This window comes from Phyllobates terribilis, unplaced genomic scaffold, assembly GCF_046119375.1.
Source record: "Phyllobates terribilis strain yellow unplaced genomic scaffold, ASM4611937v1 Scaffold_5__5_contigs__length_657084704, whole genome shotgun sequence".
In the NCBI taxonomy this organism is placed as follows: Eukaryota; Metazoa; Chordata; class Amphibia; order Anura; family Dendrobatidae; genus Phyllobates; species Phyllobates terribilis.
In genome coordinates this window covers 463,104,077-463,122,572 of record NW_027362765.1, presented here as the reverse complement: position 1 = coordinate 463,122,572, position 18,496 = coordinate 463,104,077, and the positions used below count along the sequence as shown (strand labels likewise).

Here is an 18,496-nt window from a genome sequence, read left to right as displayed (position 1 = left end):
TCTAATGGCTTCCGCTCCACGATGGCGGTGCTGGTCCCATGCGTGTGACCGTGCCTTCGGGTTTCTGGGCCTGAGGACCTGAAATCCCCTGCCGGTCGGCTTCTGCTGCTGGGTAAGAGTTAGTCCCCACAGCCTCGGACGCCGGGTCCGGTAAGAAAGCTTCTCAGTCAGGGCGAGCTCTGCAGCTGCCAGCCCCTGACTCGTAGTAGTATTGCTTCTGCTGTTTCTTGTCTCTACTCTCCTTGACTCCAGGCTCAGGCCCCTGGACAGGGCCTGCATGTGGAGCAGAGCCCATAGAGCAGCTCTGCTCCCTGTCTTCTCCTCTCAGAACTCCTTACCCTGCCTCAGCCCCAGGTTTATATAGGGGAAGTCCTTCCCCTCCCAAGACTGGGCAGGAGGTGTGGCATGCACAGGATCCCTGACCAAAGGACCTCCCACCTGCTCTCAGACGTAATATCTCTATCACTGTGGCAACCAGACCCCTGGGGTGTCACACATGTCTCCATAGAAATTTATTTTGGCACTTGGTACAAAAAACATAAGACCCAGTGTCTCATTTATTAGCAGAATAATTCTGTATTAAGAAAAACTAATCTGTTGAGTATTGTAACAACTCACTGATCTATTTAAAGAGCACCTGTCACCCACATGGTGTAAATGCCGCTCTTCTCCTCAATCTGGCTTTGTTTTTCTTTAGTTCCTGCTCCTCTCCATTCCTAAGATATAGCCCCCTCATCCCTTTATGTAAATTGAGCTGTTTATAGCCAAGTGGGCGTTGTCCTCAACTCTTCTGAAAAAATGTTTTTAAGGATCACACCCCCTTGACTAGGAGGATGAGATTTATACATAGGAAAGAGATGGCCATATCTTAGCAATGGAGAGGTGCAAAAACTTAAGAAAACTGCACCGTATTCGGGAGGGAAAGGCATTTACATCTGGTTAAAAAATGCTTATTTTTTTGCAATAAACGAGTCTTTTTTAAAACCATTACCTGGATGCTACTGTATTATTGTGTATTGAAAGGCAACCGGTCGCCATGAAAAAACACTGTGTGACTTCAGACTTATGAAGCCTCCCAGCGCGCGCTATGTGCACTGCGGAGATTCACCGGTTTCTGATCCGGGACCAGAGTGTATGTATGAGTTATACATAGTGCCAGCCAGAGCCCGTCTAGTGGGCACCGCCTCTCTCCATACAAGTATTTGGAATGAGACCGCGCCCACTAGACGGTCCCTGGCCGGGAGTATGTATAACGCATATTCTGAGCCGGTCTCGGCTCAGAAACTGGAGAATCCTCGTGCACGCGCTGGGAGGCTTCATAAGTCTGCAGTCACACAGAGTGAACTTTGTACACTATATTTTTTTGGATTGGTCTTGACTTCATCATGTTGTTTTCTCCGGTCACGTCCAACATGGCGTTTACAATTCTACTCCACATTATCAGTCGATTGAAATGGTAAAATGATGTTTGAATGGTGACGCTTTAATTTGTAATCATTACTTTTGGTTCCAGCTACAGTTCAGTCTTTTATTCCTATTCACATTTCAGTCTATTTTACTTTTGATTTTTGTAGGATTTGGCTCATTAAGGAAAGAGCCTGAAGATGACAAATCTGATGAAGAAACAGGGGCACACTCGGAAGACGAAATGTATGCACACAAGGGGCTTCGGAGATCACAGAGCATGAGATCTGTAAAGGTCGTCAAAGGCCGCAAAGAGGTATGTGCTCCTTTTTTTCCCCTATAAGGTATACATTAATAAACAGAGCTAGTTTATTTTGGCAGCAGTTCATACTGAGCAGCACAATGCAGATCTAGAGTTTGTATGTGTTTTATTAAACTCTAGATGAACTGTGGATCCCTTCCTCCATTTGTTCTGAGTGGATAATGTTCCCTGCCAGATAGCAGAGGCAGAGCAGATTCACTGTAATACGGTTAAAATACACTGTAAACTTACAGGTTTACTCTATTGCTTTGGAAAATGCCAAATTGGGCACAAATGGAAAGTGGAAGATTATACTATTAATAATAAAGAATAATAAAGTGATAAATATGCATTAGCCTTTATCCTAATCATGATGGGTGTAGTAATTCCTACTACTTTGTTTATGGTTGCCCCCTTCAGTAATCAAGATTTTTAATTCTTCTCATTGCATCCATATGTTTTTTTTTCCTAGTAGCAAAGTAATATTTGTCATTAGTTGCATGATATATATACAGTGCACATCATAAATGAGTACACCCCAACAAATTTGTGAGAAAACCGTTAGGCTATGTTCACACACGTTATGTTTTGCTGCGTTTTTTGCAGCAGATTGTTATGCAAATTTTCAGCTGCTTATAGCAGTATCACCAAAGTCTATGAGAAACCAGAATTCTCCTTTCACACATGTGGCTTTTTGTTTGCTGCGTATTTTCTCCCTTGCTTGCGTATTTGGAGAATAGACCATGTCACTTCTTTCAGCGTTTCTGCAGCAGAAAACGCACCTGCGTTTTTGCTGCGTGTTTGCAAGGTTTTTTCACCCATAGGAAGAAACGGGTGGTCAAAAAGCACAGCAAAAAAACGGATTTTACATGCGTTGTTTCTGCCTGGGACAAGCTTTTGTCACGCGTTTTGCACATGTGATTTCGCATGCGGGTTGTCAAGCACTTTTCCAAGCGATTTTGGCATCACTTGGAAAAGTGCTTGATAACTTTGTCACACTATATAAATCCATGCAACCGGCATGGATTTATATAGTGTGACCAAGTTTATTTTAAAAAAAATAAAAATGGTAAAAAAACAAAACAAAAACATTATACTCCCCTTCCGATGGCGCCCGGACTCCTTCTCCGATGCATCCGTTCTCCCCGTGGTGTAAAAGGACCTTCCATGACGTCATTTAGTCAAGTGACAGGTCACGCGACCGCCAACGTCAGCGGTCGCGTCACCTGTCACATGACTAAATGACGTCATGGAACGTCCTTTTAGACCATTGCGAGCTGCCGGGGAGCCAGGACACATCCCTAAGGAGATCGGGGGCCATCGGAAGGTAAGTATAATGTTTATTTTTTATTTTAAAATCTTTTTTTTTTTTTTTACAGGTAGTATGGTACCCATGTCTGGAGGAGAGTCTTCTCTTCTCCAGACCCGGGTACCATCCGCACATTGAATTGCTTAATATCCGCATGTGCACATGTAGTCATGCGGATATTAAGCGATTCAATGATGGCAAAAACACCGCGCTTACGCAAAATAATTGGTAGTGCTGCGGATTTTTCCACAATGATAATCCGCAGCGGAAATTTCCACAGCATGTGCACAGCACATGAGGATTATCATTGGGGAACATGGCAGACCTTCTACCATGCGTTTTTTAAGCGTTTCTGCTGCGGAAACGCTTAAAAAACGCATAGTGGGCACACAGCCTAACACCTAAATAGGAGCGTACTTTGTTAAGAAGGGTTGAAGAAAGAAGACATTCAAATTCGTTGATGTTAGCTAAGGAAGTAGAAACCAAAGCGGGGTAAGGGTTTCCCATGACACAATTCAGCGCACACTGCAGAAGAATGACATGCATAGTTGTCGTTCACGTAATAAGCCTCTCCTAAACCCCAGGTACAAAAAAGTCCACCTACAATTTGCCAGGATCCATTCTGAAAAATTTGACGACTACTGGGATTCTATACAATACCACTCGTGCATGTGTGCCAGCTCTCACCTGAAAGATTTCCCGATACCAGCAAAGTGAATGAGAATCCTGAAGTCTCATGCACATGTTACTTATTTGTGACTTGCAGATTTGGTGCAGTTTTAAATCTGGTGCATGTCAATTCTTTCAGCATTTTTACTGCAGATTTCACCCATACTAATAAGTGGGGAAAAATCGGCACCAAAAATGCAAGTAAAAAGCACAGCAAAAATATGCATTTTTCCTGCCAAGAGGTGCAGAAATTTTTGCACCAAATAGTTAACACATGCATATACCCTTCGTATCACCTTGTCTGATGATAAAACATCTTTGTGTCCAGAGTTAGCTGTTGTCTCAGCTACATAATGTGTTTTATATGCCCTAATGGGGCATATGAACTTTACAGGGGCACCTCCCTCTATTATCTAGAGCCACAGTTTCTTGCTGTGTTGATTTTTGGGCTGCCACCTGTTGTGGCTTTAACTAAATACAGTTGAAACTATAAGTTTACATACACTATATAAAAAAACACATCTGCATGTTTTTCTCAATATCTGACATTAAATCAGAATAAACCTTTCCCGTTTTAGGTCAATTAGGATTACCATCATTTTTAATATTTGCGAAATGCCAGAATTATGAGAGAGAGAATGTTTTAAGGCATTTTTATTACTTACTGCAAAGTCAAAAGTTTACATACACTAAGATTACTATGCCTTTAATCAATTCTGGACTACCCATATGATGATGTCATGTGTTTGGATGCTTCTGATAGGTTTTTGGCAACATCTGAGTTAGAGATACACGTGTGGCTGTATTTTAATGCACACCTGAAACACACTGCTTCTTTGTGTAGCATCATGGGAAAGTCTAAAGAAATCAGCCAAGATACCAGGAAGAGAATTGTGGACTTGCACAAGTCTGGCTCATCCTTGGGTACAATTTCAAGATACCTGAAGGTGCCTCGTTCATCTGTACAAACAATTATACGCAAGTATAAACAAGATGGGAATGTCCAGCCATCATACCGCTCAGGAGATGGGTTCTGTGTCCCAGAGATAAGATAAATGTGCTTTGGTCCGACATGTGCATATCAACCCAAGGACAAAAACGAAAGACCTTGTGAAGATGATGGCGGAAGCTGGTAAGATTGTGTCAGTATCCACAGTGAAACGAGTACTGTATCAACATGGGCTGAAAGGCTACTCTGCCAGGAAGAAGCCATTACTCCAAAAGAAACATAAAGACTGATTAATGTTTGCTAATGCACACAGGAACAAAGACCTTAGTTTTTGGAAACATGTCCTGTGGTCTGTTGAAACTAAAATGTAACTTTTTGGGCATAATGACCATCGTTGCGTTTGGAGGAAAAAGGGAGAAGCTTGGAAGCCTAAGAACACCATCCCAACTGTGAAACACGGGGGTTACAGCATCATGTTGTGGGGTTGTTTTGCTGCAGGAGGGACTGGTGCACTTCTCAAAATAGATGGCATCATGAGAAAAGAAGGCAATACTGAAGCAACATCCCAAGACATCAGCCAGGAAGTTAAAGCTTGGGCGGAAATGGGTCTTCCAAATGGACAATGACCCGAAGCATACTGCCAGAATGGTAACAAAGTGGCTTAAGCATAACAAAGTCAATGTTTTGGAGTGTCCATCACAAAGCCCTGATCTCAATCCTGGATCAGTTACACCAGTTTTGTCAGGAGGAATGGGCACAAATTCCGACCAACTATTGTGAGAATCTTGTGGAAGGATTTCCCAAACTTTTGACCCAAGTCATTCAGTTTAAGGGCAACGGTACCAAATACTAATGAAATGGATGGAAACTTTTGGCTTTGCAGTAAGTAATAAAAATGTGTTAAACATTCTCTCTCTCTCTCTCTCTCATTATTCTGGCATTTGGCAAATATTAAAAATGATGGTAATCCTAATTGACCTAAAACGGGAAAGGTTTATTCTGATTTCATGTTGGATATTGAGAAAAACATGCATATGTATCTTTTTATATAGTGTATGCAAACTTCTGGTTTCAACTGTATATGTCTAGCCTCAACTTTTAAAGGGTTTTCCTGTTTCGAAAAAACCCTGTCCACGGCTGCAGTTTGGCTTTAAAAAAATAAAACCAACAAACTGTTTACTCACAGTTCCCTGGTTCAACTCTGAGTCTCTGCTGCTGCTCCCAGTGTCTGTTATTGTCTGCAGTGCTAACTTCATGTCGACCTCGCTGCAGCCAATCTGTGAGCTTTGCGGCTTATGCCATCAACTCAGACAAAGCTGCTGATCTGTTATTGTATACAGTACTGTTGACATAACCTCAGCGCTGCAGACCATTACAGACCCTGGGAGCAGCGGCAGAGACTTGGTGCTTGACTTGCCCTCCCTGGGTCCAGCACAGTTTTTTTTTTTTTTTTTATAAAACATCTGCAGCCAGGAACAGGGGTTTTTCGAAACCAGAATTGCTTGAATGAAAGATTAATATGCTAGGGCATAAGAACTTGTTTTAATAAATAAAAAAGTTACAATTTTCTCCTTCCCTATCAAAAAATGTATTTACTTAGGGGTCATTAATTCAGCGGTTTCTGACCCAATCATCTGTCTTTGCATACCCACTAAAATGCCATTGATCTTTGTAACTCTGCAGCACAAGTACAAGCTGTGACGGAATTACTTTTTTCTGTAAATATGTAATCATGTTAGTGAATTAAATATAAAAAAGGGTCTCCACAACAGTACCTGAAAGGGAATATCTTTCCTTTTTGTATCTAATTTTGAAATGACTTTAATGCAAACATTATGCCATGGTGTGAGACAGGTGAATTTTCAGCATTGGGTGTGGGTACTTTCTGCTTTTTAATTAACAGTACTTAGAACATCAACAGAAACATCTTAATGAATTGCATAAATTGTTCTCCTGCTGGGACACCTGCAAGTGATTGTGTAAATCACGAACTACAATCCCATGTTGAGTGTAATGATCTGTGAGATATAAACCTGCTGGGATTTCATTTATAAATTGTTTCTCAATTCACCAAAATGGTTTATTTTCCACCCAAACAACTTTTGTACAGTTATACTTGGAATACTCCAGTTCTTCCTTTTCCAGTTTCCTAGACTGTTTATATGCCAGAACTGACAGATGTCAGTGGCATGAATTCCAAAAAAGTAAAGAAAATGTACTTAGATCTGTTTTTTACTTTTATCGATAATTAGAGGGGTATTCCCATCGCCAAGATCCTATCCCAATATGTAGTAGGTGTAATAATAACAATATTAGTAAATGCCTCCAATTAGAAATGTAGTAGCGTTCTCCTGATTAGCTATGTCGCTTACCCCATGTTCAGGGCATTGCAGTAGCTTAAGTATCCATGGTAACGACCACTAACGGCTAACTGTCACTATATGAGTGGTTGTAGCTTGGATACCTAAGCTACTGCAATGCCCTGTACATGGGGTAAGCGACATAGCTAATCAGGAGAACTAGACCCTTTAACTCGGGGATCTCAAACTAGAAAAAATTTGAATTTGATGGTCCACGTTCTTTGCAGGATAAGATGACTTTTTTAGTGATACAGTTTTTTTTTTTTTTTTTTTCTCTTTACCCTTTTAGCTATTTTTTGAATGTTTGGCATGTTATTTATTTAAATTTTAAATAGAATTAATTTTATGTGTATGGTGGAGTTTTATAGCTTGGGTCATTACAGATGCAGCAATAACAAATGTGCACCTTTTTGTTTACTTTAGTTTGTACATAAAACAGCATTTTTAGGGGCAAAATATTTTTTCATTACTTTTTTTTTATTTATTTTTTTTAATATATATATTTTTTTGTCCCCCAATTGGCCCCGTGCAATAATATTGCCTTACAATTAGCACAATATAGTAATTCTGGCCAACATGTAGTAATAATGTAGTAATGTCTCCCATCCTGCTCCCGATTTAGCAGCCATGTTCCCGAGCCTGGTCAGCATGCAGCGGCCATGTCCCCCCTGCCTGGTCCCCATGCAGCGGCCATGTCCCCCTTCTCACCTGTCCTCTGCTCCCTTGGCGAACAGCGTCATCTTCTTTCAAAGCCGGGACAGCGCGTGGCAGTGACATCATATACTGCCGGATTGCTGACGTCAGCTGCCGGCCTCTGATTGGGTGGCTGCTATTGGCATTGCAGTACAAAGAGCCAGTCTCTGCTCCGCGATACATTTCAAATGAATGTGCGCTTGGGGATGCACGTTCAATTGGAGAGAAGTGCTTGTGTCGGCAGCTCCCTGGGCCGGGCTAAATTATTACTGGAGCTCATGTGCCTGCGAGCCAGGAAACAGCCTGAGAGGCCACGTGCTGCCTGCATGTTTGAAACCCCTAGCTTACCTCATACAGCTAGTGCCTGATACTTGCTGCCTGTGAATCGGGCATCATGTATCAGTGTCAGGTTTGCTTGAAATCCTTTGTGTTGAATGGGACTAAACTGCAGTACTAGAAATAACCACATGTATGTATGAGCCGCGGGAGGCCATCAGGTTTAGAGTGGTTGTCCGGTCTTAAACTTTGTGACTGCAGACTTGTGAATCCTCACATCGCTGTGACGCTTCTCCGGTGTCTGCGTCAGTAATGCTGTCATGCATGTATGCGATATGCATACTCCCGACCGCATATCAACTACATGGGCGCGGCCCCGCTCAATGCAAGTGTATTGAGCAAGCTCGGAAACAGTCTAGTCAGAATGTGACCTGGAATGTACATATCGCATACTTGCCGACACCGGAAAATCTGCACAGCACGTCGTCCCCGCAATGTTGGGATTCCCAAGTCTGTGATTTAATGGAATGACTGCAGACTTGTAGTTTAAGACCAGACAACCCTTTGAAGGCCCTGAGAGTCGCTTGCATTGCTTGCATTTACTCCTCCCCAGATCATAGTAAGGGTTATTGCAAATAAAAATAGGAAGGAATTGAGTACAATTCATCTTCAGTTTTCATTGTTGGGCAATATTTCATCGTGTACCAAATTGCTTCCTTCACTTGATTAAATTACTGTAAAATAACATAATTCCAATTTGTCATGTTTATCCTGCACATGTCTGGTGAGTGGCCTGAATATTTAAAAGAACACTGGAAAATATTTCATATATACAGGAAATATGGTTCTCCTCACAGTTTCTCAATCTATAGAATTTTAGTAGAATTCCTCCAGAAAACACAGGGTAAATGTACTAATATAATAATAATAATAATAATAATAATAAATGTACTAATCTGTTCCATTTTATTAAGAGGTTGAACTTGGCGCCTTTTTTGTCCCAGTGTACAAAAAGCATAGCTGGGGGTTTTCTGCTGCAGCCAGTTGTCTTATAGACACACACAAGACTAAGGAGGACGGAAACTTTAATATGGCTTTAACTATAACATGAGATAATATAATATCACTGAAAAGTAGGTGTTCTCAAATAATAAACAGAGCAGGTACTCTCCCTCCCCAGGTCCATTGTCTGTTCCCTGCCACTTCTCGGGTCTCAGTGTTTTGGCTGCAGCGGTGATGTCATGTCGACAGCAAGCATCAAAGCTGTAGCCAACACTGAGCTCAGAGGCTGTTCCGAGTTAGACGGTGTGAGCGGCTGAGCTCAGTGATTGGCTACAGTGGTGATGCTCACTATATCAATGTGACGTCACCGCTGCAGCCAAAACGTTGAGCTGCGGAGGGAAGAGGACGTTGGACCCGGGGAGGGTGAGTACCTCTTCCCTCCGCAGCTCATGTCGTTTTAGGTATTTTAGAGCACTTGGGTCCCACTTTCCTGAAAGTGTAAACCCCCTTTAAGGTAGGAATTTGTGGGATATTTTATTTTTTGTGTTTCTTTAAGTGACAAACTGTTCTTGTTGTTTTGCAGGTACGATACGGATCACTAAAGTACAAAGTGAAGAAAAGACCCCAAGTTTACTTCTGAAGGGAACTGACGGAACGCCCTGAACTGCTGTACTGCCATTGTTTTCTATGCTCTGTGACGTAGTAAGATGCTCTACATTTCAAGAGACACGAGGAGACTACCACGACCTCCATGAGCACTATTTATTGCATATTTTTATATGATCTATAGAACGTTTTATATCTGTAACTTTTGTAGCCACTTGTGGGATTCAGTACAATTAGTACAGGAGTGGTTTATTCTTACTATTTCGGGAGCGGGTCTAGAACTTCCAGGTCGTGCGATGGAGTCAATCAGCATTTGGAGGACTGGACCCTAACAATAGGGTATTTTATTACAGTTTTATGGAAAATGCGCGATCTCTTTGATAGTAAATGTCTTTACACTAAGATGCCTTACTAAGTTCTGACAATGCTATGACATGGAAGCTGCCTTTCATTGTTCTTTTTAAGGGCTTACGGACTACAGTTTAATCACTTAATTTACATAAACATCAGCTATTTTTGTCACATTTACTGGAAACTTTTTACCTGAGCCAAAAAGAGATTATTTATTTATTTTTAATCTTTTCTTAGAACTCTGTTCAGCACTGTTCCTCTGTTATTCCTCCTGGAAATACATGAATAGAATGACAATCCCCTTTTACCATTCCCTTTAATAGTGTCCCTACATGTTCTAACATTTGTTATTACTGATTGGACAGTGTGTGGGGAGAAATCCTATTAACAAGAGATATGGTAACAGCCAGTCAACTTAAATATATATTTCCAGGAGGATTAGCAGAACTATACAATACAGAGTTCTAAAGAAAAAAAGCTCCTGAATTTATTAAATCATGTCAGAAGAGCTGGCAGGTCCCTTTAAAAATTAATTTAGTTCAAATATTTTTTTTATTTTGGTGTAAATTACTTTATATTACTGAATACCTTCACACAATAGTCTGATTACTGATAAAAATGTAGTTCTGGATACAAAGGTAATCTCAACTTTTTTTTAACACCACTTATAATTTTTCATTTATTTTTCCTTTTTATTGTTCATCCTTTTGTATTTGATCTTTTTTTCGGTGCTCATAGCCAACTATTGAACTTGCTTTCAAATAGAATATTGTCCTTTGATGCCTTTACAACCACTGCTGGCGGTGGACTGTGCCGCAGGGTGGAAGGCCTGATAGAACAATTTTTTGCTTAATTTTTTTTTTTTTTGCATTCTTTTGCTACACAGTTTGGAATTTATTTCTTTATTTTACCAATTGTTAGTTGTTGTTTTTTCTCAGTCCTGGTTTACAAAATCATCTGTCTTTTTTTTTTTTTTCCATTGCAATTCTCAGCTTTATTTTGCTGTGCTGCATATATATGATATATGTTGTGTGTTTCTATTTCTTATATTGTACTTCTCTGAGGTTCAGAGTGGAAATTTTTTTTTTTGAACGATTTCTAGTAGTGCTTTATTTTTGGGAATAGGATTTGTTTTGTGTGATTAATTTGAAAGCGTGTATTATGCATATTGTTACTTTTGTGGTTGTTACATTTTTATACCTTATAATCTATGGCTAATATTATTTTCCATTGGTTCTAACACATCATTAAGTACATTTATAATATTTATAATATGCTTCATATGATGGAGGAAGTTTTGATGCTTTTTTGTAGATACTTTACATTAGCTTTAAAAGACCCCAGTCCCACTTTTTTTCCCAGTATTTGACAACAGGGCGGAGTCTAGACCGCATCGGGCACATTAGTTGGTTGGCTGGTCTTTCTGAAATCAGTGTGTTTCGCCAATTTTTGTCTTAATGTGTCTGGCTGCCTTTTAATAGTTATTCTCTCCTATGGACTCTGCAAGTAATTTTTACCCTCAAAATTGTTGGAAACCAAAATCGGCAATTGTGTAGGAAACCAGGAAAGTAGTGCACCACAACTGGTGTTTTTTTTTTTTCCTTTGGTGTAAAAAATGTTTGTCTTTCTACAATGCTAGGGTTTCCAAGCAAACCCAGGTTTGGCCACATCTTAGTTTACAAAATTTTGACAATCCAAAGTGCCTATTTGGTGGGCAAGATTTTTTCCTACTATATTTGTATCTTGGCACATTCTAAGATTTTTATATGTAACTTAAAGAGGTTGTCCACTACTTTAGCATTGATGACCTAACCTTAGAATAGATCATCAATGTCTGATCGGCCGGGGACCAACACCAGGCACCCCCGCCGATCAGCTGTTATCGGTGCCAGTGGTCATCAGCCAAAAGTACACATTTTTTGGAACGGGCTGTCTTTTGATAGTGGCCGTCGTAGGTTACTACACATCTGCCTCCTATTGATTTGAGTAGGAGGTGGATGTGTACTACCCTGTGGCAGCCACTACCAGAAGACTGAGCATCTCCGCAAGTGAGTACACTGATAACAGCTGATCGGCAGGGGTGCCTGGTGTCGAACCCCCAACCGATTAGCATTGATTACCTATCCCCAATGTCTAAAGTAGTGGACAACCTCTTTTAGTTATATATGGGTAAACATGACTTGGAGTAAATCTATAAAATGTATATAATCAGTTCCTGTATGGGAGAGGTTTCTTCCCAATGCGAATTGTTCTGGAACCATTAATTCATTTACTGTATTTAATGCACGTGGTGGAAAACCTACTGATTATACTGATTAGCTTGACTCAGACCTCTGAACAATATGAAAATACATTTATCCACAATTACAATCATCTAGGCCAAAAAAGGTCTGAAATTTGAGCCTCTAATGTGTTCTCGGGACACTTCTTATACATGAGTTATTTCTGAAGGAAGTATCTCATCGTTTATATCTTGTAATATAAATGTCTTTTTTTAAATGTAATTAGTTGACCATAAGGAACCAATTTATCAATACGAACGTCTTATCTTAAAATAAATAATACTCTAAGACTTGGCTCACATCCCGATTTTTGTTCCGCTATAGGAACACAAAAAAAATAAATCGCAGTGACGGAACCCGACAGACACCTACAGCCTTGACTGACCCTTTTTGATTGGGGTCTGAGGGGCACCCTTCATGGTGGTCAGACAATTATCTAGTATTTTTTACCGATTCTGTACCCGAGCCTTCACCGTAAATGTGCACCTATACAATGTAAGAATTAAAAAGCTTTACAGGTATTAGTAGCCAGTGTTCATTATTGGCCTCTGCTTTGGTCTATAGTATTGACTTACCTCATCAACAGTCTCAACAAGATTAGGTTATTCATAGTCAAGCTACCACTTGTTGACATCTATCTAGGTATGACGATTATGGGATACTTTAATTTATATTTTGTTAAAAAATTAACTGTAAATACTTAAGTCAGGGATATCCAGTCTGTAATTATCATTTCCAGGGTTCATAAAAATCAGACTAAGGCCACGGCCCCACTATCAGTATTCGGTCAGTATTTTTTCTCAGGAGTGGGAGTCAAAACCACGAGTGGGTGATAAATGCAGAATTGGTAACTTGTTTCTATTATACCTTTTCTCTGATTGTTCCTCACCTGGTTTTGGCTCCCACTCCTGAGAAAAAATACTGACCAAATACTGACCAAATACTGATAGTGTGGCCGTAGCGTTAGGTCGCCATACACCTTTTAATAGCAGTCAGCCATTCCTTTCCACTCCTTACCCATGCTCATGCACCTTTTTAACTTGGCTGTTCATGTGTTTTGCAAAGAGAAGGGGGAAAAAGCTGCGGTTGGACACCCTGGGTAGCTTATCACCCTTGAGAACAATGGATTGGGCATGTTGAAATTCAACATACCCAATCCTTTGTCTGGCCACCACTACCCCCCTTTCAACCGGAAACCAAAGTAGACAGCCTTAAAGATATATTTATAATCATAGTCCAAAAATCCTAACACTTCACCATAGATATATTAACCACAACTCAGGGTATAGTACATAATCCCAGGCTAAGAAGAGATTTATGCAAAATTCTTTACATATAAATATAATTTTATTGAAAAAAAAAAAATATATATATATATATATATATATATATATGTGTGTGTATATGTATGTATGTGTGTGTGTATATATATATATATATATATATATATATATATATATATATATATATATATATATATATATATATTATATTATGATAAAATGACAGGGAACACCTCACATAAGGGACACCTAATGAGCTTGGACAAAACGTAAGACCTAAGACATGAATGGTATCACACATTAATAGCCAGGGTTACAGGACAATAAAGTGCCAGTGCTAATCATTCAATATTGATCTACCACTATCATGAATGCTAAATAAGTAAGATCCCCAGGTTCCTAAACACCTCATAGCAGCATAACAACCTTGTAAATAGGTAATGTTGCCTGTAATAATCACTTCACCGCCAATGGGGTTCTGAGGTCTGGGGGCCCGCAGAAGAAGCAAGGCAAAACCGTGTCGGGGTGGAGGGACACAAAGCTCGGGACCCCATATTCAGTAAAGTGATTATTACAGGTAACATTACCTATTTACAAGGTTGTTATGCTGTTATGAGGTGTTTAGGAACCTGGGGATCTAATTTAACATTCATGGCGGTGGTAGATCTTACTTGGCACTGGCACTTTATTGTCCTGTTCCCCTGGCTATTAATGTGTGATTCCATTCATGTCTCAGGTTTTGCCCAGGCTCATTATGTGTCTCTTATATGAGGTGTTCCCTCTCATTTTATGTTTTTTATATTTATTCACTAAAATAATATTTTTATATTAAGAATTTTGCATAAATCTCTTTTTAGCCTGGCGTTATATACTATATTCTGCGTTGTGGCTATTACACCCTTTAAGGGTATGCACATAGTATTAAAGCAATAGCAACTAGATGGAGAAATTTTGGGGCGTTATAGCATATGCAAGGTGGTTACAATATTTCAAGTAATTTGCACTAACTTTTCATGGAGAATTACTAATACAGACTACTTTTTATACTGTGGATGGACTTCTCTGTTAATGCTTTTTAAACTTGTGCACAGTCTTGGAAGAGGTGATGGCCGAGGAGGACTGGTTTTATATAAGGGATAACTTTTGTAAGGAAAAGTCTAGTCACCTTGAACTTACGAGGAAAGCTGCAGATGAAACATGGCGGTCTACCTGTAGCTCAACTCTAGTTGCAAATTTTTTTTTATTCTGCTCCTAGAGTTTTGGGTTGTATGAAATTCTAAATTGCATGCAGAAATTCTGTCTTTAAAGTGGTATTCCCATCTCCAAGATCCTATCCCAATATGTAGTAGGTGTAATATTATAAAATATCTCCAATTAGAAATGTAGTATAGTTTTTCTGATTCGCTATGTCTTTTTCCTCATGTGCAGGCATCGCAGGACCTTGAGTATCCATGGTTACTTCCACTGATAAAGTCACAGTTAGTTAACTAGTTGCTAGTGGTCGTAACCATGGATACCTAAGGTCCTTCAATGCCTGCACATGAGGTAAGAGAGATAGCGAATCAAAAATACTATACTACATTTCTAATTGGAGATATTTGCTATTATTATTATTACATCTACATATTGGGAGTAGGATCTTGGAGATGGGAATACCACTTTAAGGCCACAGGTCTCTTTTTCGGCGTGTGTATATGTAACTACATAAAAAAATGACTGTGTTGGGATATTCCCAATGCTGATATGAGCCTGTAATGTGTATTAACACGTTTTTACTATAACATTGTTCGTATAGTAATGTAATAGCCTCTATCTTGGAATTTTACCTTGACCGCTCTTTTCTTTGTAAGCACCATACAACCTCATTCCTTACAGTTGTCTCTTAATTACATCCCCAGTTCTCCTTTCAAGCCACCTCTTCTAACAGAACTGAGTATTATTTTTTAATTAAAAGTACAGTTTCAAGGCAAAATATTAATAAAAAAAAAATCAGTGCTGTAATTTCTGAAGGATACGTCAGAATGGTTGAATTTTGTAACTGCTGCAATCCTGGATGCTGCTTATTAAGCTCAAGAAATGCAAAAATGCTGGATCTTTTTGCAGATGAGTCCAATAAAAAATAATCTTAACTGCAGACGGCTGTATGTGATTTTTCTTTTGAGTGTGATAACTGCTCTTTAATGTTTGATTTCTATTACTTTTAATTTGTTAGATTGGGTTATCATGCATGTCAGAAGTATTTGCATTAAAGAGTAACCACTGTTTTAATTTTTACTTAATAAATCAATTGTACAGGAGAATAGAAAAAACTTTTAATATATTTTAGCAGAGAAATCTGTTTGTTTTTATCTGCCAGAACTGATCTTTCATTCTTAAAATGCTCAATTCATGGGTAAAATCTGTATTCAGTGAAGACAGATTTTTACATTACATCAAATCTTATGAAAACAAAACTACCATCTCCTTTCTCAGTAAAGACTGGGGGAGAGGAGGAGGGAGCTCTGCCTGTAGCTGCCCCCTCATCCTTTTCCTCACCCCTCTACATATAATCTTATCACACAACCCCTCCCCCACTGATGGTTTATCTGTAATGATGTGGAACAGTTAGGCCACGTTCAGTATTTTACATCAGTATTTGTTCGCCAAAACCAGGAGAGGAACAATCCGAGGAAAAGTATAATAGAAACACGTCACCACTTCTGCATTTTTCACCAACTCTTGGTTTTGGCTTATAAATACTGATATAAAATACTGACCAAATACTGAACATGTGAAAGTGGCCTTAGACCTCACGAACACTCATAAGAGAAAATTACAGGTTTCATCAGGTTTTTTTTCGCTTTCTCTTATCAATCAGTTAATAACGAATAGCACGCTGCTGGCATCCGATTGCTGACCAATTTTATTTATTTTTTATTTCATGGACCCATAGACTTGCATTGTTGATTTTGATTTGACCCTCAGATCAATATCGGACATGTCTCCGCAATGTTCAAAAACTCAGACGTGAACAGCCGCATACACTATCATAGGTACGAGTGCTAGCTATGGGAAAAAAAAAACAGATAGTGCTAATAGAAGACGAACTGACATTTGAATGAGCTCTTAAAGTGCACCTGTCAGCAGGATTGTGCTCCGTAAACTACATACACTGTCAGGTGGGAGACATTACACTGATTAATATGATACCTTGATTGATGAAATCCGTCCTGTGGTTCTTGTGTAATCTTTACTTTCAGTTTGGAGATAATAATATGCCTGTTCTCCGGGGCAGCCTGTGGGGAGGCGCTCTATCTGGTGCTCTGCTTACATATTCATCTGTATGTTCTTATGACAGTTCACTGATCGTTCACTGACTTGCCTCCTATTTTACATAATGCATCTAGTAGTGCGGGGCTAGGTAAAAAAGGAGGCAGGTCAGTGAACGATCAGTGAGCTGTCATAAGTGCATACAGATGAATATGTAAGCAGAACAACAGATAGAGCGCCCCTCACAGGCCGCCCCAAAGCACGAGTATATCATTATCTCCAAACTGAAAGTAAATATCACACAAGAACCACAGCACGGATTTCATCAACCAGGGTATCATTTTAATCAGTGTATTGTCACCCTCCTGACAGTGTATGTAGTTTACAGGGCACAATCCGGATGACAGGTGCACTTTAAACTGCATTTACACTGCAAAATAATCGAGAACAAGCGTTTTTAAAAACGCTCATTCGTCCATTATTATTTTGCCTTGTAAACATCACATAAAATAATTTTTTTTACGCAGTGCAATCAATCATCATTCCCTGCTGTGCCATAGCAAGTCTATGTACACTGAACGATCTAGTATAGATCGCATAGTGCTCATCGTTAACTTTGGTCTGTGTTAAGAATCGTGGTTCTGTGCTCCCACCTAGGAGTGGAGCAGGTCCTGTGCCATGCTACTCCAGTCGCAAGCGCCACCATTGTCCTGACCCTGGAGACGGAGTTACTACACATGCAGGGAAACTGTCCCAATCTTGTAGAGCGTTGCGTTTTGGTGTTGTAGAATGTGTGAGAACGCTACTTTGTCTGGTACTAAGCAATGGTGTGATTTTGTCCACTGTGCTGTTAAAGCTAGCTGGGGTGGCTCTCTGGGGATGATTGGGAGGTAATCAACACCTGATCATTAGGCGGGCTCTTTAACCCTGCTCTCTGCTCAGTCCTTTGCTGTTTATTGCAGTTCCCTATGTGCTTGGTGGTGAGTGGTGCTAGCATTAGTCTTGCTGTCTTTTCAGGGGTTTTCTAATTTTCTCTTCTGGTTACACTTTCTGGGGTTCTTGCAGAGTTACTCACCTGGTTCTTGACAGGGCACCAGCCATGTCACCAGACGCCATCTGTCCGGCGACTGTGGGCCTGGGAAGGGCTCTGCCAAAGTCCCCCTTCCATTTACTTGTAGCTGGGCGGAGAGTATTCCCGGTCCTCAAGGGCTCGCCTAGCTGGGCAGCTTATGCCAAGTTCATCTGTGGCTGTGCCTTTGCTGGTTTGGTGTCAGTCTTGCTTGGTCCCTCTGCACAGCGCATAGGTCTGCCTATGTAAATGGGCATTTAAACAACCGCTAATTGATAAAAGTTCACCGATCGGCGGTCGTATCATGATGCTGGTCAGTCCATGTAAACGGACCAAGCAGCTGTATGGTGGTTGTCGTAAACATTTGACTACTTGGACTTAAATCACCAGATGAACGTCTATTAAGTAAGGAACGCTAAGAGATATCTGCTCCGCAGTATTGTGAGTTCAGCTTTGTGGTGTAACACTTACTGTAGCTCAGGGTCAGTACAATATGTTGTCTAACTCGAGGCAAAAATTGTTTGGTACACTTTTGACCTCAAAAAGAATTCTAAAATCATCTAACACTGAGCTGCTACTTGTGGAGAAACACTGTCAAAAGTTACTTGGGTATGAGGAAAAGTATTATTTGAATTGTTAATTACTGCACACAATAACAATTTAATAACTGAGCCACATGATCATAAACCACCC

At 39.9% G+C, this 18,496-nt stretch overlaps 1 protein-coding gene across 3 annotated transcripts in view; it reads left to right on the top strand.

Moving 5' to 3' along the window:
- Nucleotides 1-13,604, top strand: part of REEP3 (receptor accessory protein 3) — a 181,746-nt gene extending 168,142 nt beyond the window's left edge. The window contains exons 6-7 of one of the 3 annotated variants that reach the window (XM_073685399.1): nt 1,575-1,720; nt 9,547-13,604. In XM_073685399.1, the coding sequence (XP_073541500.1) occupies nt 1,575-1,720; nt 9,547-9,603 (203 nt within the window). In that variant the 3' untranslated portion in view covers nt 9,604-13,604. The remainder of the gene's footprint in view (nt 1-1,574; nt 1,721-9,546) is intronic. The other 2 variants (XM_073685400.1, XM_073685398.1) reach the window with 2 other exon arrangements.
- The last annotated feature ends 4,892 nt before the right edge of the window (nt 13,605-18,496 follow it).